The 25,512-nt window shown below is 36.4% G+C and overlaps 1 protein-coding gene across 1 annotated transcript; it reads right to left on the reverse strand.

Annotated features, from left to right (window-relative positions):
* Positions 1-312: 312 nt before the first annotated feature.
* On the reverse strand, positions 313-3,086 carry LOC139703050 (zinc finger protein 678-like). The gene is given in 5 exon segments (XM_071605972.1): positions 313-491; positions 654-801; positions 803-1,585; positions 1,713-1,833; positions 3,031-3,086. Coding segments are annotated over 5 exon segments (1,287 nt in total).
* Positions 3,087-25,512: the final 22,426 nt, after the last annotated feature.

Below are 25,512 nucleotides of genomic sequence, written 5' to 3' on the forward strand. Positions count from 1 at the left end.
AATTGAACCTAGAGAGGTCCATAGAAGGAAAGAAGCCGGAGCATCCAATCATGCTTCCTGACCACTTCCATTGGCTAATGAATAATGGCCAGTTGGGCAAGGGTTGGAATTTTATGGAGTCAATGCTGCAGAGCTATCTCTGGGCAGTTGTAATTGTTCTTCCCAGTATGAAGTTTCTGGTGACCAATGAGGTTTGATCTTACAGGAAATGACTTTTACAGTCTATGGATTTGTGAGAATTGTTGCAAGTATGTATGATCTGTTTCTTTTCAACACTTGACGCATACTTAAAATTTGCCACATTCTTAACATTTACATGGTTCTTATCCAGTATGAATATTTGGTGAACAACAATACTTTTCCTAATAGAATAGCTTTGCCACATTCTTTGCATTTGTATGTTTTCTCCCCAGTATGAATTCTCTGGTGTTGAGAAATGTGTGATCTTTGATAAAGAGCTTTGCCACATTCTTTAAACTTGTATGGCTTTTTCCTAATGTTAATTCTCTGGTGTCAAATAAGTTATATTTGATTAATCTTTGCCACAATCTCAAATTTGTATGGCTTTTCTCCCATAAGAAATCTCTGGTGTTGACTAAGAATTGACCTTCAATTAGAAGCTTTGCTACATTATAGATATTTGTATGGTTTCTCCCTAGTATCAATTTTCTGGTGTTGAGTAAGGCATGATTTTTGATTAAAAGCTTTGCCACATTCTTTGCATTTGTATGGCATTTTTCCACTATGAAGCCTCCGGTGTCGAGTAAGGTGTGATTTTTTATTAAAAGCTTTGTCACTTTTTTTCACATTTGTATGGCCTTTCTCCAGTATGAACTATCTGGTGTCGAGTAAGTTCTGACTTTTGATTAAAAGCATTGCCCCATTTTTTACATTTGTATGGCTTATCTCCAGTATGAACTCTCTGGTGTTCAGTCAGGTGTGATTTTCGATTAAAAGCTTTTTCACATTCTTTACATTTGTATGGCTTTTCTCCAGTATGAATTCTCTGGTGTTGAGTAAGGCATGATTTTTTATGAAAAGCTTTGCCACATTCTTCACATTTGTATGGCTTTTCTCCAGTATGAATTCTCTGGTGTTGAGTAAGTTTTGATTTTTGATTAAAAGCTTTGCCACATTCTTTGCATTTGTATGGCTTTTCTCCTGTATGATATCTCTGGTGTTGAGTAAGGTCTGATTTTTTATTAAAAGCTTTGCCACATTCTTTACATTTGTATGGCTTTTTTCCAGTATGAATTCTCTGGTGTTGAGTAAGGTTTGAATTATTATTAAAAGCTTTGCCACATTCTTTGCATTTGTATGGCTTTTCTCCTGTATGATATCTCTGGTGTCGAGTAAGGTTTGATTTTTTATTAAAAGCTTTGACACTTTCTTTACATTTCCAGATTTTCTCTCCAGTATGATTACTGTAGTGTTTAAAGAGGTTTGAGCAACACTTAAATACATTTTCACATTTCTTCAATTTGTAAGGTTTATCTCCATTGTAAAGCCTATTGTTTTTAGTAACACATAGAATTTGAGTAAAATATTTTTCACATTCTTTACTTATGGAGGATTTATCACTGCTCTGATAAAGAATTGAGGAATTTTTAAATGCTTTTACATATTTTTTTTAACTTGTAGAGCTTCCCACCAATATTAATTCTCTGGAGTTCAGAAATTCTTGTAGTTTTATTAAAAATGATTTCACATACCTTATAGCTGTAATTTGTCTCTTGATTATAAAAGCTTGGATAAATAAATTTTGGGTATGGATTAAAACCTTTTTCACTTTTCTCATTGTAAAGCTCTTTTAAACGATCACATGGGTGATTTCTAGGATTTAAAAAAAGAAGAAAATTTTAATGACTTTCACAGAATTTACATTGTTTTACACCAAATCTATTATGCTGCAAATTACCTAGGGTAGAGACTGTCTACAGGTCCTAAAAGATTTATCATAAATATAGGTCTCTCTAAGTATCACTGAGGGTGTTTTTAAAATTCTTTCTACCTTTAAATTAAGCAATATTAGGTAAGTACAAATACTCCCACATTCATTATAATTCCATGCATTGCCACAAGGAGAAACTGTTCATTTCATCATTTTTGTAAAGTAACAGTCAGAGAGACTAGTAAAACTCAGAAATTTCTTCTTCTCCTTCTCCTTTTTCTTCTATCTTGTCTAAAGAAATATTTGTGTATATTTACTCAATGGTGAATTTTAAATTATTCCAGTGACTAACTAAAGCATGAAATAGACTCCATTGCAAATTTTTCATTTTTTAGAGGAACGGTATAATTAAAAAATGCTGTTCAAATATATTTAAAAGCACACACAGGTCCTCAAATGTGACTGCCATATGTGTTCTTGTCTCTCTCCAGCTTAGCCAATGCCCCACATCCCTACAGTTCCACCTTTCCTCCAACACACTATTGTCTAGTTTTAATTTGTGGGGAATCCTGCAGGCACTGGGACATATTATTGCCCTGATGTGCCAGAGCATTCTTCATTAAGCCAAAGAGAAAACTTCATCTGAGCTGGGCTGCTCAACTTTCCAGCAAAAATATCTATCACTGAGGGTGTTTTTAAAATTCTTTCTATGTAACTAGCTCACTGAAAGAAGTTAGAGAATACTTTTGATTTGTTGAAAACATATTCCTTGAGATACATAGATAAGTAGTCCTAGGGCCTCAGGAAAATCTAATGGCAACAGGATTTAGTTCATTAGGGACATGTATAGGATCCAGGAAGTCTCTGTTTCTCACACTTGGAAAGTTTTTCTCATTCAACCCAAAACCACAAAAATGCATAGATCTTTTGGGATATTCACTTGGAGTCTGGTAAAAATCCCTGTTGATATGAAAGATGAAGCAGTGCATGTCAGATGGAGCTGCTGAAAGATATCTATAAACTGTGCATGAAATTAAAAATAAAAGCATGGAAGCCTTTAGGGAAAAAAGTCTGGTATCTGGGAACTCACAGTTGAAATCCAGCTGGTTTGAGACTATCCAGTACATGTTATATACTACCTAGTTTTGTCTAAATTAAGCATGGCACTGGAGATGGTATCATCCATTGGAGCCATATAGCCACTTAGCATCACAGAGATGGGTGAGACATGTCAGAATGCCAATCAACCTGTCTCAAGAAAGACTCTTCCTGTTGAAATCTTATTCCTACTTCGATGCACACTCCCTTAAATAAAGAACTGGAAAAATTATCTAGCAATTGTTTTTCAGAACTTATGTGGTCTAGAGAATCTATAAGATGTTTTACTGCTTTTAACATAAGTTCTTGCCTGGTCTTATATTCCTTTACTAATTATTTCAGATATTTATTTATTTTTTCAGATGGCTCATCACCTTCCAAAAAAGAAATTACTCAGGTGGGATGCTTAATGTCCCATGACATGGAGTAATTATGCTAAATTATGAGCCATAAATACATTGGTAACTACACAAACACTGCTTCAATTTGAATTAAAATTGTAAATAAATATTTACAAGCACCTTTGACTCAAACTATCAAGTTTCAGGGAGAAGGTTCTACAAAAGTGGGCTTCTGCAATGGTAGACAGAATCATGAAATGACAAAGACATTATAGATATTTTTTTTTCTTACAGAGGAGAAGTTTAATGGTAAGCCATTCCTCATTCAAAGGTTGTCTTAAATCACCACTGTGGCTGCTTTACTTTTCTCAAAGGGTTATACAATTATTAGCTTAAGCCCTTCATTGTTCTTCATTTGCCCCACACCATCCCTACTACTTCTATCCCAGGCATGTTTTATACCTCTTAGCACGATCCCAGAAAAGTGTCAGAATTACTGAACTGTTCTTTTCAACACAAATGTCTTTGTAAGGCTTGTTGTAGCATTTCCTTAATCTTCATGTTTTTCTTTTCTTTAAGTAGAAATACTATTCATGTGTTTAAATTATAAGACAATTTGTCTATACTGTGTAATGTATTTAATAAACTAAATATCAATGTAGAAAATTGAAAAAAAAATTAGAAAAAATAGCAACAGAAAAGTTAGAAATTATATACTAAAAATATTCTTTTAAAAACAATGTCTCAGGCTGGGGACACTGCTAACATGTTTGAATTCTTGCCTCACATGCAAAAGGATGGGCTTAATCCCCAGCACCACACACACACACACACACACACACACACACACACACAGTCTCATAAATTAGAAATTTGAGGAAGAAAATATATCAAAGGCTAGAATTAATTAAAATACACAGGTACTGCTGGAAGATGTGGTACATGACTGTAATCCCAGTATCTGGGGAGACTGATGCAGGAGCACCATAAGTTCAAAGACAGACTCAGCAATGGTGAGGCACTAAGCACCTCAGTGAGATCCTATGTACTTTTATATAATTCCAAAGTAATGATAAAATAAACATTGAAGGTAATAAAATAAAATAATCACCATAAAATCTATGAAATACAAATTAAGGCAGTTTTTTTCATAGTAGAAAAATTTATAAAAAATCAACAAAATTTGAAATCTACAGAAATAAGTTCTTTCTCATCAGGAATTTAAGTAGAAATAAACTAATTTGTAAAAAACTAAACAGAAAACAATGTGATTAACAAGATTAAACCTAAAAATATATTAACTATGTCAGATGCAAATCTACATAATGTTTTCTTAAGATATAAGGTCACAAAAGTCTAAAAACAAAAAAGATATAACAAATATTACATTAAAAATTGCAAAGGTGATAATAATTATATAAATGAGAGACAAAGTACAATATCATATAAAGATAAATATGACTAATCACTGGAATACAATCATAGTCGAAATATTTGTAACTCCAATCATATATTTTATATATAGAAAGAAATCACAAAAAAAAATTCAACAGCATAAAAAGCAACACAGTAATAGTAGGATACATCAATCCCCAGTTGATGTAAATAAAAAATCATTGTATTAGTACTCAGGGAATGAAAAAACTTCAAAAAGCATTAAAAACTTATTAGGTTTACAGAGGCAATCTTCTTTATAGTGTATGGAATATTGTTCCAAAGAGATCAGGTTAAAAATACAAAACAAATGTTAAATATATTAAAATATTGAAGTTGCTTTGTAACATAAAATAATAAATTGGAAAGCAAAAGTGAAAGAGATATTCAAAATTTATGAATATGAGTTTAAAGCCAAATTCAGCAATTAAGCAAGGCCCTAAGCAACTTACCTAGGCACTGTCACAAAATAAAATATAAAAACAGCTGCCAGCTAGGCACAGTAATATACACCTGTAATTCAAGCAGCTTGGGAGACTGAAACAGCAGGATTGTGAGTTCAAAGCCAGCCTCATAAACAGCAAGGTGCTAAGCAAATCAAGGAGACCATGATTCTATGTAAAATAAAAAAATGGGGCTTTAGATGTAGCTCAGTGGACAAGTGCCCCTGAGGTCAATCCCCAGTACCCTTCCCCCAAAAGAGCTGTTGATGTGGCTCAGTGGTTAAGCACCTGTTCTTAAAAAAAAGTGCCAGTAGCACCCCCCCAAAATCTAAGAAGACTATGTAATACCAAACAATCAATATTATTTTTGTGTAAACAAAATAAGTTATTTGAACAATTCTTTAGAATATTCTTGATACATCAATAACTACACATACTAAAAAAATTTAAATAGTAATTCCTGATATAAAATAATAAAAGCTACAATATTCAATGGAATGAGGTTAAATGAGAAAGCCATGGGTAATAAAATTGAAAGTATATCAATTATCCCTCAACTTGATGGTCAAATCAAAATATATTTACAAACCTATTCTCATTAAACAACATTCAAATGAGACCAATGTGGCAAGCAAATCAAATATCATTTCAAATGACTACATGAAGGCAATTTGGAATGAAAAAGTTAGAAATCTTTTCAAAGATAATAAATTATATAATATCTACAATGATCAACATTCAGGAGAGTATGTTAAGTAAAATAGTAATTAACCCCCCCCCCTCAAAAAAAATACCAGGTAATTCTACTTCTGAGAGATATCTACTGTAGCCAAATATAAAGACCAAAAGGAATGGCATTAGGGATGAAAAAGTAAGGACAAGGAGAACTTGTTTGAAGAAAAAATGTGATACAAATTTTCTAGAAAAAAAATGTTACAAAAAAATTTGAATGAACAGAACTGACCAGTAAATTTAAAATATATAAGATAATAAGTTCAGCAAAGATATACAGTTTTGACCACAATTACATATTTGACAAATATATAAAAGATAAAAGAATTGTAAACATCTTTATGGTACATTTAAAAAGCTAATGTCTTAATCCTAGACAAAAGAACAGATTTATATATGCAGAGATGATGAATATGCCATTAATTCTAGCTACTTGGAAGGCTGAAACATGGAAATACAATTCCAACTTTTGCCACTTAGCAAGAGTCTATTTCAAACTAAAAGTCAAAAGGGGGTGATGATGTAGCTCAATATTACAAGAACCTCTGTGTTCAATCTGCTGTATGTGTATGTGAGTATGTATGTATGTGTATGTGTGTGTGTGTGTGTGTGTGTGTGTGTGTTTATATATATAACAAACTTTAGATACATTACATGATTAAGCACAAAAGCAGAGTAAATAATCAAGGCAATATACAGTCATATATAAAACAGGGGTAATATTTGTACTTGTAAGTAAAAGCATAGAAAACTTGATTGAAAATTGGCATATGGGTCACATGCAGTTTAATTTTACCTAATGTTGTCCTAAAGTGACAAGTCATGATAATTTCTATTCAATTATTACATATAGATATAAAAACAAAAACAGTATCACTAATGTAAGAAAACATAATGAACAACACTGAAGCTCTCTAAAGAGTGAGAGTCAAAAAAGACACAAGAATTAGAGAAATGTTACCTACAATATTATGAATAATTGTGTTACAATAGAAATCTTTCTTTTAATTTTTGTAGCTATAGATGGATAGAATGCATTTATTTCATCCATTTATTTTTATGTAGTGCTAAAGATAAAATACAATGCCTCACATGTGTGAGGCAAGCCCTCTGCCACTAAACTACAGCCCCAGCCATGAAAATTCTTCTTTAAACCACATTGATCAGCTATACTTACAGAACCACTAGGAGCAAGTATTGTGAAATACTGCTATTCATTACATGGCAGAAAAACCTTACAGAATATTCAATATAAGCATTCATATAAAGTTCTGATGAGAAAAATTTGAATGAATAAATATTTAAATTATATTAAAGAAACTCTCCTGTATTATTAATATCTTACAATGGTTTGCCTAGAGATATTTGGAAATGAGCAGATTTTCTAGGGAGCCTCCAAATGCAAATAAATGCCAGGTTATGCGTATCCTCACAGTCATTGTGGAATAATTTGTAGGGGTGACAAGACTTTGTTTCCCCGCCTTAGAATGCCCTGCAATTTTCCCTAGGAGCTAGTCAAGTAATTAAGTACATGTGCAATGTAAAGCTGCTATGGCAGTGCCCTGCTTGAAAAGGCTCTGCACTAGAGTATTATCAGCCTGAAACATAATCTCTGGCACACAACTCCTTGGAAGAAAGAAACTCTCTTTTTAGACAAGCACAATGGTTCACTGAGTCTAAATCTGTCCATAAAACAGTAAATTTATACAATGGACTTTCTTGAGAGCTACACAAAACTCCTAACACTGCACATTGCAACTTAGTATATAACTGATAAATAAGCTGCATAATGTTGCTAAGTTTGTAATCTGCCTAGTAATAAAGTGAACAGTATGTACTACTGATGCCAATGACCTGTTGATATAAATAAAGCTTGGCAGTTTGGCATCTCTGTCACTATGCCACATTTCCTGTCACTTATCTGTGTCTCCTTTTGATTTTCTTTTTTTTTAAAAGAGAGAGAGAGAGTGGGGGGGGGGGAGAGAGAGAGAGAGAGAGAGAGAGAGAGAGAGAGAGAGAGAGAGAGAGAATGAGAATGAATGAGAATTTTAATATTTATTTTTTTCAGTGGACACAACATCTTTGTTTGTATGTGGTGCTGAGGATCGAACCCAGGCTGCATGCCTGCCAGGAAACCGAGCTACCACTTGAGCCACATCCCCAGCCCCTCTTCTTTTGATTTTCCTACAATATTTTATTAATTGAAATGTAGGGAGATCACTGAAGAACAAGAAGGAGCTTAAATAATTGATATGCATGGTAAACAGAGAGTATGAAATGCTCTTTAATGATTGCAACTGAAACAAACCTAGGTTTGAAAAAATATTTTCTGTCAGATTTTAGCTTATCAATTAACATTTTTAAATGTGAATTCCTCTTTAATTTTGGACCTCTTATCTGTATTCTTTGCTTCATTGATTTCTACCCAATTTGATATGTCTACTGTCACTTTTCTCTTCAAATCCCAAGGTTATTTCATTGGAGACCAAGTGGTGACCAAAGATTACATAGAGACATTAATTTTTTTTGATGGAATATGTCATGTTTTGTTATTTTCTTGGTAACTAAAGAAGTCTTTTTAATGTTACCCTCATTAGGAAAAAAAGAAAGAGAAAATATCCTATAAGAGTCTACAAAATTATTTTCTCAAACATTTTTTTTCTAGACAAAAACACTAAAATACTTTGAAACCATTTTCATTCTCTACATTGTAATCACTACTTAGAAAAGATAAGTTACACCTATTTGTTATTTTTTTAAATTTTTTATTGTTGGTTGTTCAAAACATTACATAGTTCTTGATATATCATATTTCACAGTTTGATTCAAGTGGGTTATGAAATCCCATTTTTACCCCGTATACAAATTGCAGAATCACATCAGTTACACATCCATTGATTTACATATTGCCATACTAGTGTCTGTTGTATTCTGCTGCCTTTCCTATCCTCTACTATCCCCCCTCCCCTCCCCTCTTCTCTCTCTACCCCCTCTACTGTCATTCATTTATCCCCCTTGTATTATTTTCCCCTTTCCCCTCACTTCCTCTTGTATGTACTTTTGTATAACCCTGAGGGTATCCTTCCATTTCCATGCAATTTCCCTTCTCTCTCCCTTTCCCTCCCACCTCTCATCCCTGTTTAATGTTAATCTTGTTCTCATGCTCTTCGTCCCTACTCTGTTCTTAGTTACACTCCTTATATCAAAGAAGACATTTGGCATTTGTTTTTTAGGGATTGGCTAGCTTCACTTAGCATAATCTGCTCTAATGCCATCCATTTCCGTGCAAATTCTATGATTTTGTCATTTTTTAATGCAGAGTAATACTCCATTGTGTATAAATGCCACATTTTTTTTATCCATTCATCTATTGAAGGGCATCTAGGTTGGTTCCACAGTCTTGCTATTGTGAATTGTGCTGCTATGAACATCGATGTAGCAGTGTCCCTGTAGCATGCTCTTTTTAGGTCTTTAGGGAATAGACTGAGAAGGGGAATAGCTGGGTCAAATGGTGGTTCCATTCCCAGCTTTCCAAGAAATCTCCATACTGCTTTCCAAATTGGCTGCACCAATTTGCAGTCCCACCAGCAATGTACAAGTGTACCCTTTTCCTCACATCCTCGCCAGCACTTGTTGTTTGACTTCATAATGGCTGCCAATCTAACTGGAGTGAGATGGTATCTTAGGGTGGTTTTGATTTGCATTTCTCTGACTGCTAGAGATGGTGAGCATTTTTTCATGTACTTGTTGATTGATTGTATGTCCTCCTCTGAGAAGTGTCTGTTCAGGTCCTTGGCCCATTTGTTGATTGGGTTGTTTGTTCTCTTATTGTCTTATTTTTTGAGTTCTTTGTATACTCTGGATATTAGGGCTCTATCTGAAGTGTGAGGAGTAAAGATTTGTTCCCAGGATGTAGGCTCTCTATTTACCTCTCTTATTGTTTCTTTTGCAGAGAAAAAAATTTTAGTTTGAGTAAGCCCCATTTGTTGATTCTAGTTATTAACTTTTGTGCTATGGGTGTCCTATTGAGGAATTTGGAGCCCGACCCCACAGTATGTAGATCGTAGCCAACTTTTTCTTCTATCAGATGCCGTGTCTCTGATTTGATATCAAGCTCCTTGATCCATTTTGAATTAACTTTTGTGCATGGCGAGAGAAAGGGATTCAGTTTCATTTTGTTGCATATGGATTTCCAGTTTTCCCAGCACCATTTGTTGAAGATGCTATCCTTCCTCCATTGCATGCTTTTAGCCCCTTTATCAAATATAAGGTAGTTGTAGTTTTGTGGATTGGTTTCTGTGTCCTCTATTCTGTACCATTGGTCCACCCGCCTGTTTTGGTACCAGTACCATGCTGTTTTTGTTACTATTGCTCTGTAGTATAGTTTGAAGTCTGGTATCGCTATACCGCCTGATTCACACTTCCTGCTTAGCATTATTTTTGCTATTCTGGGTCGTTTATTTTTCCATATGAATTTCATGATTGCTTTCTCTATTTCTGCAAGAAATGCTGTTGGGATTTTGATTGGCATTGCATTAAACCTATAGAGAACTTTTGGTAATATCGCCATTTTGATGATGTTAGTTCTGCCTATCCATGAACAGGGTATATTTTTCCATCTTCTAAGATCTTCTTCTATTTCTCTCTTTAGGGTTCTGTAGTTTTCATTGTATAAGTCTTTCACCTCTTTTGTTAGGTTGATTCCCAAGTATTTTATTTTTTTTGAAGATATTGTGAATGGAGTGGTTGTCCTCATTTCCATTTCAGAGGATTTGTCGCTGATATACAGGAATGCCTTTGATTTATGCGTGTTGATTTTATATCCTGCCACTTTGCTGAATTCATTTATTAGCTCTAATAGTTTCTTTGTAGACCCTTTTGGGTCTGCTAGGTATAGAATCATGTCATCTGCAAATAGTGATAATTTAAGTTCTTCTTTTCCTATTTTTATGCGTTTAATTTCTTTCATCTGTTTAATTGCTCTGGCCAGTGTTTCGAGAACTATGTTGAACAGAAGTGGTGAGAGAGGGCATCCCTGTCTTGTTCCAGATTTTTGAGGGAATGCCTTCAGTTTTTCTCCATTCAGAATGATGCTAGCCTGAGGCTTAGCATAGATTGCTTTTACAATATTGAGGTATGTTCCTGTTATCCCTAGTTTTTCTAGAGTTTTGAACATAAAGGGATGCTGTACTTTGTCGAATGCTTTTTCCGCATCTATCGAGATGATCCTATGGTTCTTATTTTTAAGTCTATTGATGTGGTGAATAACATTTATTGATTTCCGTATATTGAACCAGCCTTGCATCCCAGGGATGAATCCTACTTGATCATGGTGCACAATTTTTTTGATATGTTTTTGTATCCGATTCGCCAGAATTTTATTGAGGATTTTTGCATCTAGGTTCATTAGAGATATTGCTCTGTAGTTTTCTTTCTTTGAAGTGTCTTTGTCTGGTTTAGGTATCAGGGTGATGTTGGCCTCGTAGAATGAATTTGGAAGTTCTCCCTCTTTTTCTATTTCCCGAAGTAGCTTGAAAAGTATTGGTATTAGTTCCTCTTTAAAGGTTTTGTAAAACTCTGCTGTATACCCATCCTGTCCTGGGCTTTTCTTAGTTGGTAGTCTTTTGATGGTTTCTTCTATTTCCTCAATTGATATTGGTCTGTTTAGGTTGTCTATATCCTCCTGACTCAATCTGGGCAGATCATATGACTTAAGAAATTTATCGATGCCTTCACTATTTTCTAATTTATTGGAGTATAAGGATTCAAAATAATTTTTGATTATCTTCTGTATTTCTGAAGTGTCTGTTGTGATATTGCCTTTTTCATCCCGTATGCTAGTAATTTGAGTTCTCTCTCTTCTTCTCTTCGCTAGCATGGCTAAGGGTCTGTCGATTTTGTTTATTTTTTCAAAGAACCAACTTTTAGTTTTGTCAATTTTTTTCAATTGTTCCTTTTGTTTCGATTTCATTAATTTCAGCTCTGATTTTCATTATTTCTTGCCTTCTACTTCTTTTGCTGTTGTTTTGCTCTTCTTTTTCGAGGATTTTGAGATGAAGTATGAGATCATTTATTTGTTGTTTTTTTCTTTTTTTAAGAAATGAACTCCAAGCAATGAATTTTCCTCTTAGAACTGCTTTCAATGTGTCCCATAGATTCCGATATGTTGTGTCTGTGTTTTCATTAATCTCTAAGAATTTTTAAATTTCCTCCTTGATGTCTTCTATAACCCATTGATCATTCAGTAACCTATTGTTCATTCTCCAAGTGATGTATTCTTTTTCCTTCCTTCTTTTATCGTTGATTTTCAGTTCCATTCCATTATGATCAGATAGGATGCATGGTATTATCTCTACTCCTTTATATTGTCTAAGAGTTTCCCTGTGACATAATATATGATCTATTTTTGAGAAGGATCCATGTGGTGCTGAGAAAAAAGTGTAACTGCTTGATGTTGGGTGGTATATTCTATATATGTCAATTAAGTCTAGGTTATTAATTGTGTTACTGAGTTCTATAGTTTCCTTATTCAACTTTTGTTTGGAAGATCTGTCCAGTGGCGAGAGAGGTGTGTTGAAGTCTCCCATGATTATTGTATGGTGGTCTATTAGACTCTTGAACTTGAGAAGAGTTTGTTTGATGAACATAGCTGCACCATTGTTAGGGGCATATATATTTATGATTGTTATGTCTTGTTGGTGTATGGTTCCCTTGAGCAGTATGTAGTGTCCCTCTTTATCCCTTTTGATTAACTTGGGCTTGAAATCTATTTTATTTGATATGAGTATGGACACACCTGCTTGTTTCCGAAGTCCATATGAGTGATATGATTTTTCCCAACCTTTCACCTTCAGCCTATGTATGTCTTTTCCTATCAAATGCGTCTCCTGTAGGCAGCATATTGTTGGGTCTTGTTTTGTGATCCATTCTACTAGCCTGTGTCTCTTAATTGGTGAGTTTAAGCCATTAACATTTAGGGTTATTATTGAGATATGGGTTGTTCTTCCAGCCATATTTGTTTATTTATATTACTAAACATGGTTTGTTCTCCTCTTTGATTATTTTTCCCCCCTTTACTGTCCTACCTCCCACTGTTGGTTTTCATTGTTATTTTCCATTTCCTCTTCCTGTAATGTTTTGCCAAGGATGTTTTGAAGAGATGGTTTTCTAGCTGCAAATTCTTTTAACTGTTGTTTATTGTGGAAGGTTTTAATTTCATCTTCCATCCTGAAGCTTAATTTCGCTGGAAACACAATTCTTGGTTGGAACCCATTTTCTTTCAGTGTTTGAAATATGTTATTCCAGGATCTTCTAGCTTTCAGAGTCTGTGTTGAAAGATCAGCTGTTATCCTGATTGGCTTACCCCTAAATGTAATCTGCTTCCTTTCTCTTGTAGCTTTTAAAATTCTCTCCTTATTCTGTATGTTGGGCATCTTCATTATAATGTGTCTAGGTGTGGGTCTCTTATGATTTTGCACATTTGGCGTCCTGTAGGCTTCTAGGATTTGGGATTCTGTCTCATTCTTCAAGTCTGCGAAGTTTTCTTGTATTATTTCATTGAATAGATTGCTCATTCCTTTGGTTTGAAACTCTGTCCCTTCCTGTATCCCAATGACTCTTAAATTTGGTCTCTTGATGTTATCCCATATTTCTTGGATGTTCTGCTCATGGTTTCTTAACAGTCTTGCTGAGCTGTCTATGTTCTTTTCAAGTTGAAATACTTTATCTTCATTGTCTGATGTTCTATCTTCTAAGTGTTCTACTTTGCTGGTAGTATTCTCCATTGAGTTTTTAAGTTGGTTTATTGCTTCCTGCATTTCTAGGATTTCTGTTTGTTTGTTTTTTTATAACCTCTATCTCCCTGTATAGTTGATCTTTTGCTTCTTGGATTTTTTTATGTAATTCATTGTTGAAGTGATCTTTCATTGTCTGATTTTGCTGTCTGATGTCTTCCTTGAGACTCCAGATCATCTGAAGCATGTATATCCTGAATTCTTTATCTGACATTCCATCTGCTGCAGCTATTACCTCTTCTAACGTTGAGTTGACCTGCATTGCTTGTGGTCCTTTCTTTCCTTGTCTCTTCATACTGTTCGAGTTCCTTTCTACTTGGTGAAATTATTGTGCTATTGAATTTTCCCCCTATATATTTGTATTGGTCTTGTATAGTTGCAAAGTCTCCCTCGCAGGCGCGGGTGGCGGCTCTGCCCCTCCTCCAATTGGGGCAATGTGCCTACCACGCCGGCAGGCCGCTGGGCCTGCTCTGCCGGTCGGTAGCAGGTCCGCCTATCTTGCAGGCGCGGGCGGCGGCTCTGTCCCTCTGCGGGCCGCTAGGCTTGTTCTGTCGGTGGTCGCAGTTCTGCCTACTTAGCAGGTGCAGGCAGCGGCACTGCCCCTCTGCAGGCCTCTGGGGCTGTTCTGCCGGTGGGTCGCAGGTCCGCCTACCTTGCAGGCGCGGGGGGGGGGCGGCTCTACCCTTCCTCAGGCCACTGGGCCTGTTCTGTCTGTCGGTTGCAGGTCTGGCCTGTTCTGTTGGTGGTCACAGTTCCGTCTACCTTGCAGGCGCGGGGGGAGGGGGCGACTCTGCCTCTCAGCAGGCCGCTGCTCCTGTTCTGCCAGTGGGTTGCAGGCCCGCCTACCTTGCAGGAGTGGTTGGCAGCTCTGCCCCTCCACGGGCCACTGGGCCTTTTCTGTCGGTGGTCACATTTCCACCTACCTGGCAGGCGCGGGGGGTGGGGGGCGGCTCTGCCCCTCAGCAGGCCGCTGGGCCTGTTCTGTGTGTGGTCACAGTTCCACCTACCTGGCAGGTGCGGGGGGTGGGGGGCTCACTTTTATTTTTGATATTTATTAACTGAAGTACTCTCTCTCTCTCTCTTTTTTCTCTTGGTTAATTGAACAATCAATTTTGTAAATCATTTGAACAATAAAGTTTGTTTTTTAATTATTTTGTCTATTTATTTTATTCTTGCTCTATTGTTTATTAAAATGTATCCTCTGTGCAATTTGAATACAGCTTGCTTCTTTTTGTCTAGTTACTGTGTAAATTTAGGTTTTTGTTTTGGCAGTTTTCCTTTTATAATGGTGGCATTTGTGGTTATGAATTTTCTTCTGAGTGCTACTGCACCTCAGTAGCTACACCTCATCAGTTTTGGCATGTTTGCTTTCATTTTAATGTTTGCTTTTCATTTTTATTCACCTAAACTATTTTCTTTTTTTTAATTTTTCTTCTTCCTAAAGAGTACACTGTTTAATTCTTACATGTTTGCAATTTTTTAAATTTTCTGTTTTTTTTAACTTAATTTCATTGTAGTTATAAAAGATACTTGTCTTGATTTCATTGTTTTCAAATTTATTGACATTTTTGTGGCTTTAAAATGGCAAGTTCCACACAATGTTTCCTACACACTGGAGTAAAATGTGTATTCTTTGGGGCAGAATATTCTATATAGTCCTCTAGACCTTGTAGTTATATTATTGTTCAAATTGTTTTGTTTTGTTTTACATGGACTTTTTGCTAGACATTTCATTCATTCTTGAAAATGCTATATCACAAATTATTCACCCCTTTTTGTAGAAAGCTTTTTTCCTTTAATCCTGATAGTTTTCACTTCACATATTTTGGAACACTGTTTTTTGACATGTATACATTTATAACTTTTTATCATGAATATGCATATATATTTAATATATAATTTAATATATGTAATTACAAGTATATATCATGTCTTGCCTCTATCTAACAATTTCTGTTACAGCTGATTTTGTCGGACATGTGCATAGCCCTCCAGCTGTTTTCTTTGTTGTTTTTTTGTTTTGTTTTGTTTTTACGTGTACTGGGGTTTTTTGCCAGGAGCACTTTACCATTGAGACCTATCCCCAGCCATTTTTTATGTTGTATTTTGAGGTAGGGCCTCATTAAGTTGCAAGGAGCCACCTGTGAGTTACTTGGGGGTCTTCTCTTTATCTACCTAAACTATTTTCTTGTTTTTTTTCTTTTTCTTCTTCCTAAGAGTACACTGTCTAATGCTACATGTTAGCAATTTTTAAAATTTTCTGTTTTTTTAATTTAATTTCATTGTAGTTACAAAAGATACTTGTCCTGATATCAGTGCTTTTAAATTTATTGACAACTTTATGGATTTAAAATGGGAAGTCCTGCACAATGTTTCCTACACACACTGGAGTAAAATGTGTATTCTACTCTTTGGGGCAGAATATTCTATATAGTCCTGAAGGTTTAGATTCAAACTTGGGAACTATTGCAGCTCCCCCAAGCACGTTAAATTGCCCAAGGCACATGACCTCTAAAAGTAATTGGGTGATATTCATTGGCTGTGACCAAGTTTAAAACTCGCCACTGCAGATTTGTGTCCTTTGTTTCACATTGTACAGAGAGATCCTTCTCTACCTTCTCATCAACTTTGGCAGAAGAAAGGATTGCCATAACAATGTTTGAATCTGCCATGAAGACTGCACAGCTTACTAGAATTAATCCACAATAGCCTATATATTGATTAATATTTCCCAATGTTCATACTCCCACAGGAGCAATATGATAATAATTGGGAATTATTGAGTAGCCTTGCCTACCTCATTCTCCTCAAATTCATCAACTCCATACCATGGCTTTATTGCTCAGTTAGTTTCTAAAGGAAGAACACGAGTTTTGCAGATAGTTGGATCATAGCCTAATATTATTGTTGGCCCTTTTTCTACTCAAAAGCATGTTTGGCTTTAGCAATCTTCTAATACTTGGCAGATGGCTTTTGCTAATTTCCCTGGCCAAATGGAAAACCATTACTTTCATGAGAAAATTTTTCAGTTTACTCTCGTGACTACATTTATTTTTCCCAAAATTGTATGTGCTTAACCAGTAGTTGGAGCACTAAATGTTTTGCTGATGGATCGAGTTCAGGAAAAGCAGGTTTCTATAGCCATGTTCATATGGAGATAATACAGACATTATATACTTCTGCAGAATGAGCAGAAATTCAAGCTCTCATTTGTGCTTTAATTCATTTTACAAACGAGTCAATCCATATTTATTCTGATAGTTTATATTGCAGTTGGAGTCACAAAAAATATTGAAACATCAACTCCTGGGAACACACCATTGCAAGAGTTATTTAATTTGTTTCAGACCTTAAAAAAGACAATTCAAATGTGTCACCATCCATGTTTCATTAGCCATATAAGGGCACATTCTAATCTTGCAGGTCCTTTAGAATCAGGTAATGATAAGATTGATAAACTTGTTGCCATTTGTGAATAAAATATCTTTATATGATTGTGCACAAGCCTCACATTCTTTACAGCATCAGAATGCTTCTACTTTACATAAAAAAAATAATATTCCTGGGGAAAAACTTGTCAAATTGTTCATCAAATCTCACAATATTTTATACATATTTTATCTTCACCAAGTGGGGTTAATCCCATGGTTTATGACCAAATCAGTTATAGCAAATGGATGTAACACACATCGGTCAATTTGGCAAACAGTGTTAAGTTCATGTTATTGTTCATACTTACTCTGGATTTATTTTTGCCACTGCCTGTGTGAAATAAAATACTCATGTTATCTCTCATTGTCTAGCTACTTTTGCAGCATTAGGAGGTCCTTTACAGATTGAAGCTGATAATACTCCAGCTTATACTAATTTTTCTTTTCAGCAGTTTTGCCATCAATTTTGTATTGATCATAAAACAGGTATTCCGTAGAAGCCTCAAGGTCCAGCCATTGTAGAAAGAGCTCATTTATCTATTAAGCTACGATTACAAAAAAGGAGAGGGATATGGCCCCACAAAATAACCTTAATAATGCTTTGCTCTAATTTTTTTAAAATTGTGACTCTGAAATTCACACTGCAGCTGAAAGACACATTTCTTCCACTGCAGCAGGTCCCTTGAGCCAAATTTGGTGGAAAGACATACAAACATAACAACATAAAGGATCAGATTAAGTGATAATGTGGGGTAGAAGTCATGCTTGTGTTTTCCCAGAAGGTGTCTCTCATCTTATTGGGGCCCCTGAACATGCTATCAGACATGGAGGACCTGGAACCGAGGTTCAGATGACTGAATATTAATCCAGGGATGTCAGCCCTGACCCCCAGCAGAAAGGGAAAGCTACAAAGGAGGAAGAGGACAAAGAAGGCCCTGAGAGACAGAATGTTGAATCTACCATCATGGAGGCAACTGTAGAATGTAACACTACAGGCTGAAAAGATACTTTGAAACAAGGAGGAACTAACTCTGCAGCCACAATGTTTGTGGCCATGTTAGCTCTGTTGAGCTGTCCAGTAAATGGTGTCCAGGGAGAAACCAATTGGACATATTTTCCAGACCCACCTTTGGTACACCCAGTGGTGTGGACTGGAGAATCCATCCCAGTATTTACCAATGATACTCATGTAATGTGTGGTTTTACAGATACTCAGATTACACCCATCCCTGTGACTGGATTTAATTATACTGATTACAGTGGACAACTACATATATATTGGTCCCATGATAATCATGCTGGCTATCTAGGGGTATCTTTTGAAGGAAAGATAGCATATGGGGGGGTCTAGATGAGCCAATCATGCTGGACCCTGGGACTCTAAGCAATATATACAAACAATTATTAAAATGGGACTTTCTCATAACAAACCTGTCATTGCCACAAAACGTCTGCCAATACCTTACTGTCCTAATCATTCTGCAATAGAATTTGGCACCATTGCTAAATGGATACACTGTGAAAATGTCTTGCTAGTACAACAAAAAGGTTCTAGAAATAGTAGATATATTTTAGACTGGTCTCCAAGAATTGACAATAGACAATCACATAAGGATGCTATGACCTCTGGAGGTTATGTTGGTAATATCCTAACTTTTAGTGAAGGCGGTATCCACAAATATGTTTGGTGCTTAATTGCAGCCTCAGATTTCCTATATTACACTGACAGCCCTATGCCTGACTTTGTAGGCAGTTGGTGTAAAGAGGGTTCCTGTTATGCCCTGTAGGCCTGTGTTCAATCTCCTTATGCTTTAATTACTGGAAATGTGAGAGTTAAGAGAAAGGATGATAAATATCTTGTAGCCTGTAAAAAGTGCAATTTACCTAATTGCATAACTAGATATAACAGAGGAAAAGGAACATTAATCCTTCACCAATCTTCCTTTGTCTTACTAGAAGTCAACATTTCAGAGCCATGGTATGCTGATGCTGGTGTTCAGGTTTTACAACAGATGCATGCTCAGTTGACCAGGCTTAAGTGAGCTCTTGGACTCATAATTCTTGGTTATAATTTTTAAAATTTTATTTCATTCATCACTTCTACAGTTACAGCCTCAGTGGCTATATCTCAGAATATTCAACATGCAAATTTTCTTAATAATTTGGTTCAATATACTTCCCAAACCCTCAATAATCATAAATATTGATGAAAATATTGAAAGACATTGAATGCTTTAGAAACTTCTGTCATAAATATTGGTAATGAGCTTTCTGCTCTCAAGTTTAAGGAAAGGTTTAAATGTCATCTGACTATGAATGTCTGTGTTTCTGCAGCCAGATATAATGCTTCCCAATGGGTTTGAGAAAAGGTTAAATCATCTAATGGGTATTTGGTATAGCAATTATTAGTAGCCCTGATCTTATGGAGTTACATCACAACATCCAGGATATTCAAAAAAGCAAAATTGATCTTATGGATTCTACCTCTCTAACTGGAAATAATTCAAGAATGAAAAGGCTTTAACCCTGGAAACACACTGAAACACTCTGCATGGTATATGATTGGAATGAGATGTTTGCTACTAGTTCGTTTTTGTATTATGATAATAGGTTGTCACACTCTCAGAACAAGAATCTGGGAATTTGAAATAAGAGCTCATCATTTTCTCTTGCAAAGAAAAAAGGGGGAGTATTCAGGGTGCAACCTGTGAATTACTTCAGGGTCTTCTCTGGTTATGGAGCCATGGAGATTTAGGTCTCACCTTGGGAACTATCTGCAGCTCCCCAGAGTGAACTAGATTGCCCAAGGCACATGACCCTATCTCTGCTCTACTTGGAAGACCCCTCTTCTAGTTCTGAAATTGGGGATAACCCATTGGGAACTGCAAAGCCCACCTTCTACCTTATTTGGCAAAGAATATTCCATGGAAAACCTTTGATATTCCCTGATATAAATAAATCAAACATGGGCTCCATTTTGCTCTTTTGAGTATGGAAGCTTCATCCCTAAGATAGGCTAGTCCATCCCACCCCCACTTTTAAAATTACTTCCTGTGTCCTGTGGGTTTTTCCCCTGCTTTACCTTTTTTAGCTTTTATTTTGCAGCCAGACCATTCCACCAAAAGGAACTGTTATTTTTCCTGCCTGCAGTTTTGAATTCATGATTCTCTTGCCTCAGCCTCCCAAGTCACTGAGATTATGGACCAGAACCACTGTGGTGGGCTCTTGATTGCTATTTTTTTAGTTTGTATATATTTTTTTTATTCTCATCCCATCTTTGTTTTGGAATCTAAAGTGAATCTGATGTAGACAGCAGAATAATTTTGTTGGATTCTAGGTCTTATACCCAAGGGTGTAATACTGGACTACATCCCCAGCCACTTTTTAATATTATTATATTTTATTTTCAGACATTTTATGCTGAGTTGCTGATGCCAGCATCAAACTTGTGATACCCTAGCCTCAGTCTCACAAGTAGCTTAGTGACAGCAATGCGCCACTGTGCCCAGATGATAACTTAGACAGACTCTCCATAAGGTACTGCGTTTGGACTTAAACTCGCAATCATCTTACCTCAGCCTCCTGAGTCTCTAGAGTCACAGATGTGAGCTGCATGCCCAACTTGATCAATATGTTTTCTAAAATTGGAACAAATTGAATCTATATGCAGTAATAGTAATGAAAAAGTAATATTAATGAACAAAATGTTTCTTCTCTGTTGCCACTTGTTTACTTCCTATATGTTTTTGGTTCATCAATTTTTCCATTATTGCCTATTAATGATTCATTTTTCTTGTGTACCATTTTTATTTTATTTTCTTCTTTTGGCACATGTTTTAGTTTTTCCTTAGTGATTGTTTTGGGAGCTCTAACATCTTAAATTTATGGCAATCAGTTTTTATTCATGCCAAATTAATTTCAATAGCATAGAAAATTTTTGCTGATCTTACAGATTTGTCCCTCAGTCCTGGTTTTTATCTTTGTCATAGACTATAGCTTCATGCATCATGTGTCTTCTATGGCTTGGATATCATTTGTCCACAAACAAGCGTAGGTTTTGGACACTTGGTCCTCATTATGGTAGCACTGAGGTAGAGGAACGCTGCAAATGTGCTGTCTACTGGGTGTTAATTCAGTCATTGGGGACAGCACCCTCAGGAAGAATGGATGCTAGTCTCTTGGAATGAGTTTTTGAGAAAACGAGTTGTTATGAAAAATCAAGACTGCCCCTCTCTGCTCTTTGGCTCATGTTGGTCCATATGATTTTTTGACTTCCACTTGTCCACACTCTGATGACAGCCACCATGCTGGAATAGAACAAAGTGGCTACTCCCCAGAAGCCAAGTGAATGGCATCGCTTTATCTTGGACTCTCAGACTCTAAAATTCTGACCTAAATGACTTTCTAACCACAAACCACTCATCCTTAAGTATTTCCTGATAGCAATAAGAAATGGAGTCTTGTAGTCATTCAGCATCAATGTTTGTTTGGTTCTAAGTGTTATTTTTGTGTTCAAAGTGTTATTTTTGCACTCATTTATTTTTAAAATTTTTAAAATTTTATTTTTTAATACACAACAGTGGAATGCATTGCAATTCTTATTATGCATATAGAGTACAATTTTTTACACTTATATTTTTAAAACAAATAGAAAAGAGTTAGAAACTAAATACTCCATGGCACTGGCTACATTTAGCTACCATATTGAGCTACTGAGCTACATCTACCATTATTTCTCATTATTTTATGTGGGCTCAAGGTTCTATCTTTTATCATTTGCTTTAACCTTGATGGCTCTATTGGCATTTCTGGAAGAGTTGTTTACTCACCCCAAATATTTCCTTGTACATATCTTCCCTTATCTTTTGAAGCACAGTTTCGTAAGGTATAAAATTATTGATGGTTAAAAAACAAGTTTCATCATGTCGTCCCACTACCTTCCAGCTTCTTGGATTCTCTAGGGAAACCCACTAATGCTGTCTTGTACCTGAACAACTGTTTCTCTCTGACCACTCACGAGATTTCCTTTTAGTATTTGTTTTACAGCAATTTGATTCTTATAGTACCTCTTATCCATGGTTTCCATTTCTGTAAGCTATAGAAAATTTAGAATGAGCAACTCATGAGTTTTAAATTGCAAAGTGTTCTGAGGAGCATCATGCAATCTCACCCCATCCCACCCAGCCCTACAGGGGCACGAGCCTCTGCCTTCTCCAGCAGTTTCCCAGTTGATATACTGTTTTTGGAATACCTTCCTGTTAGTGGCTAGTTCCCATCTTTGTTGAGAGACTGACTATAATGATAGTACTCCCCTTGTGTAGAAGGGAACATGTCTCCAATTACTCATGCACCACATTCTGTTTGTGTCCATGTTGCATTGTTAGCACCTTGGAGGTTAAAAATAGAAGACACACCTTGACCCTCTCCTAATGGAAAACATGATTTCCCATGAGACTATGACCCAAGAAGTTGAGAGGTGTTTAATAAGTTTAGAACGATACTCTTTCACAAATAACCTTACGATAAAGTACCAGTGACTAGGAAGTCAATTCTACTTCCTTGTAATGCTAAAATGTCCACCAGGAAGGAAGTTGAACCTCGTTTCCACAGTATATGGTTGTATGCCAAAATGTCCTTAAGAATGGCTTGTGTGTAAACAAGGCAGTCTGGTACATGCTTAACTCCCAGGATTGAACCTGATTTCATCTGACAACACAAGGTAACCCACCCCCTCCCAATGGCACCATGATATGAGGGATGAGGTATCAGTCCCTGGGCATAATGAGGAGCCACTGGAGCCCCTTATTCCCTCCAATAGGAAAATGCTATAGTCGTCATCCATGGAAGAATACTTCTTCATTTATCAGGCACATGGACAGACCTATTTAGAAAAGCAGATACATATTCACGAAAGAAAGTGAGGGGCCCGAGATACAGTGAGGGCAGTAGCATACTTGCCTCGCACACACAAGGTCCCAGGTTCAATCCCCAGCATCACAAGAAAAAAAAAGAAAAAATGTGAGAAACTCTAAAGGGAGAGACAGCAAATACAAGGTCTGAGGTGTTGATATTTGAAGAGGGACATTTAAGTGGGGCTGGACTAGAGATGGGGCCAGAGCAGACTTCTGTAATTTATCACCCATTTTTCAATGCTTGCTCATACCATGCTAGTATTTGGGGTCCAGGAAGCTGGTCTAGGAGAAATGCTGCATTGCAGGGAGTTGCTTTTTTTTTTTAAATTGATCTTTATTTTTAAAAATATATTTTGGTTGGACAGGATACCTTTATTTTATATATTTCATTTTAATGTGGTGTTGAGGATTGAACTCTATGCCTCACAGGTGCTAGGCAGGTGCTCTCTCACTGAGCCACAACCCCAGTTTCTTGTTTTTCATTTCAAATTTTTTGTGGGCATTCCTGCATTCTGGTGATTTATGAATGTTCTCCTTTGAGGTTCAGTGTAACATTCTTCTTGGTATCCCAAAATTTCTGCTCCAACCAGATGTGTTCCACAGTTCTTTATGGACCTCAAGTGTTGCTAGAGGAATGATTAAATGATCATTTAGTTATGAAAGTAAATAGGGCAGTGTTTTCAGGATGGAAGCCTTAAGAGAATGCTCATTATTAGATTTCTATTTTTACTTATGTATTTAGCCATGGACTCATATGGTTTTTGCAGTCATCCACAAATGTGGTCCAGAAACCAGCAGATTTCAGAAACTTTTCATGTTGACAGCTCTTTTCAAATGGTTGCGTTCTGATTGAGGCACATTTGACCGAGGGTAAATATTAAGATGCTTTTAAAGTGCTAATGAATTTTCTTGGCTAGAATATTGCAGAGGGTTTTGCCAGTTTTATCACCACTTTGTTTATCTCATTGGTGTTGAAAATCCTCTCAGATGCAAGGAATGCACCCCAGAGGCAAGCTCCTGCAGCTGGCCACCCACAGACTCCCAGACCCACTGATCCAATTCTCCATCCCCCATTAATTGGGTGTCAGGTGCTCTTGGATTGTTAATTATTGGGTAAAACCCAGTGTTTTTCCCCCAAGGAGCCCCAAATCTAGTTTGTTGGTTATTGGAACCACTGGGTTGGTTATTCACTTTCCCTTGCCTCTCAAGACAAATCTGAGCTCCATCCAGGGACCTATATTTAGTGGCACTGGTAGCTTAGGAAAATTTCTCATTTTGGTTAAGAAAACTAACAGAAATAATAATTAATCATTTCCCTCATGGGGGAAGGGGGATTCTGGCCTCAGAGTCTCCCCAGCTTTTCCCCTCTTCTCAGCCACATAATCTTCTCCTCATCCTGGGCAAGATAACTGTGTACTGCTCATCCCTGGAATCCTGGGCATGTGGCTTGACCTTATCAGTTTTCCTTCAAGAGAAATGTTCCCATTTCACAAATACAGCAAAACTGGTCCCCCAAATACCTGGGCTGCTGTTTCTGACAAGCAAAAGTAAAAAAATACTGAAAATGAGGGCTAGGGCTGGGGCTCAGCTGTCGAGCACTCGCATAGCATGTGCAGGCACTGGGTTCCATCCTCAGCACCACAGAAAAATAAATGGATAGAATAAAGTTATTGGGTCCGAGTCCAATAGAAAAAAAAATATTTGAAAAAATAAATACTGAAAAGACAACGTATCTAGCAATTAGGGAAATACAAATTAAAACTACACTGAGATTCTCTTTCACTCCAGTCACAATAGCAATTATCAAGAATACAGTAACAATAAATTAGTGAGAATGTGGGGGACATGGAATGCTCACACCTTGTTGGATAAACTGCACATTGGTGCAACCCCTCTGGAAAGCAGGATGGAGATTCCTCAAGAAACTAGGACTGGAACCACCATTTGATTCAGTTATCCCACTCCTCAGAATATATCCAGAGGATTTAAAATCAGCATACTACAGGGACACAGCCACATCAATGTTCGTGATAGCACAACTCACAATAGCTAAGCCACAGACCAGCCTAAATGCCCATCAACAGATGAATAGATAAAGAAATTGTGGTATGTATACATGGTGGAATATTACTCAGTTTAAAAAAGGATGACTTCATAACACTGGCCAGTAAATGAATGGATCTGGAGATTATCATGCTAAAGTAAAATAAGGCAATCCCCCCAAACCAAAAGTCACATGTTTTCCCTGACATGTGTTATCTACATCACAAGGAAGGGGGGCGGGCACAAAGAGAAGTTCAGTAAATTAGACAAAGGGGAACAACAGGAAGGGAGGGGAGATAAGAACAGAAAAGACAGTAGCATGAACCAACCATAATGTTCCTATATAAATATATAAAATACCTAAGTGAATAGTCCCATCATGCCCATACACATG

This window comes from Marmota flaviventris, chromosome 20 (assembly GCF_047511675.1).
Source record: "Marmota flaviventris isolate mMarFla1 chromosome 20, mMarFla1.hap1, whole genome shotgun sequence".
NCBI classification, from domain to species: domain Eukaryota; kingdom Metazoa; phylum Chordata; class Mammalia; order Rodentia; family Sciuridae; genus Marmota; species Marmota flaviventris.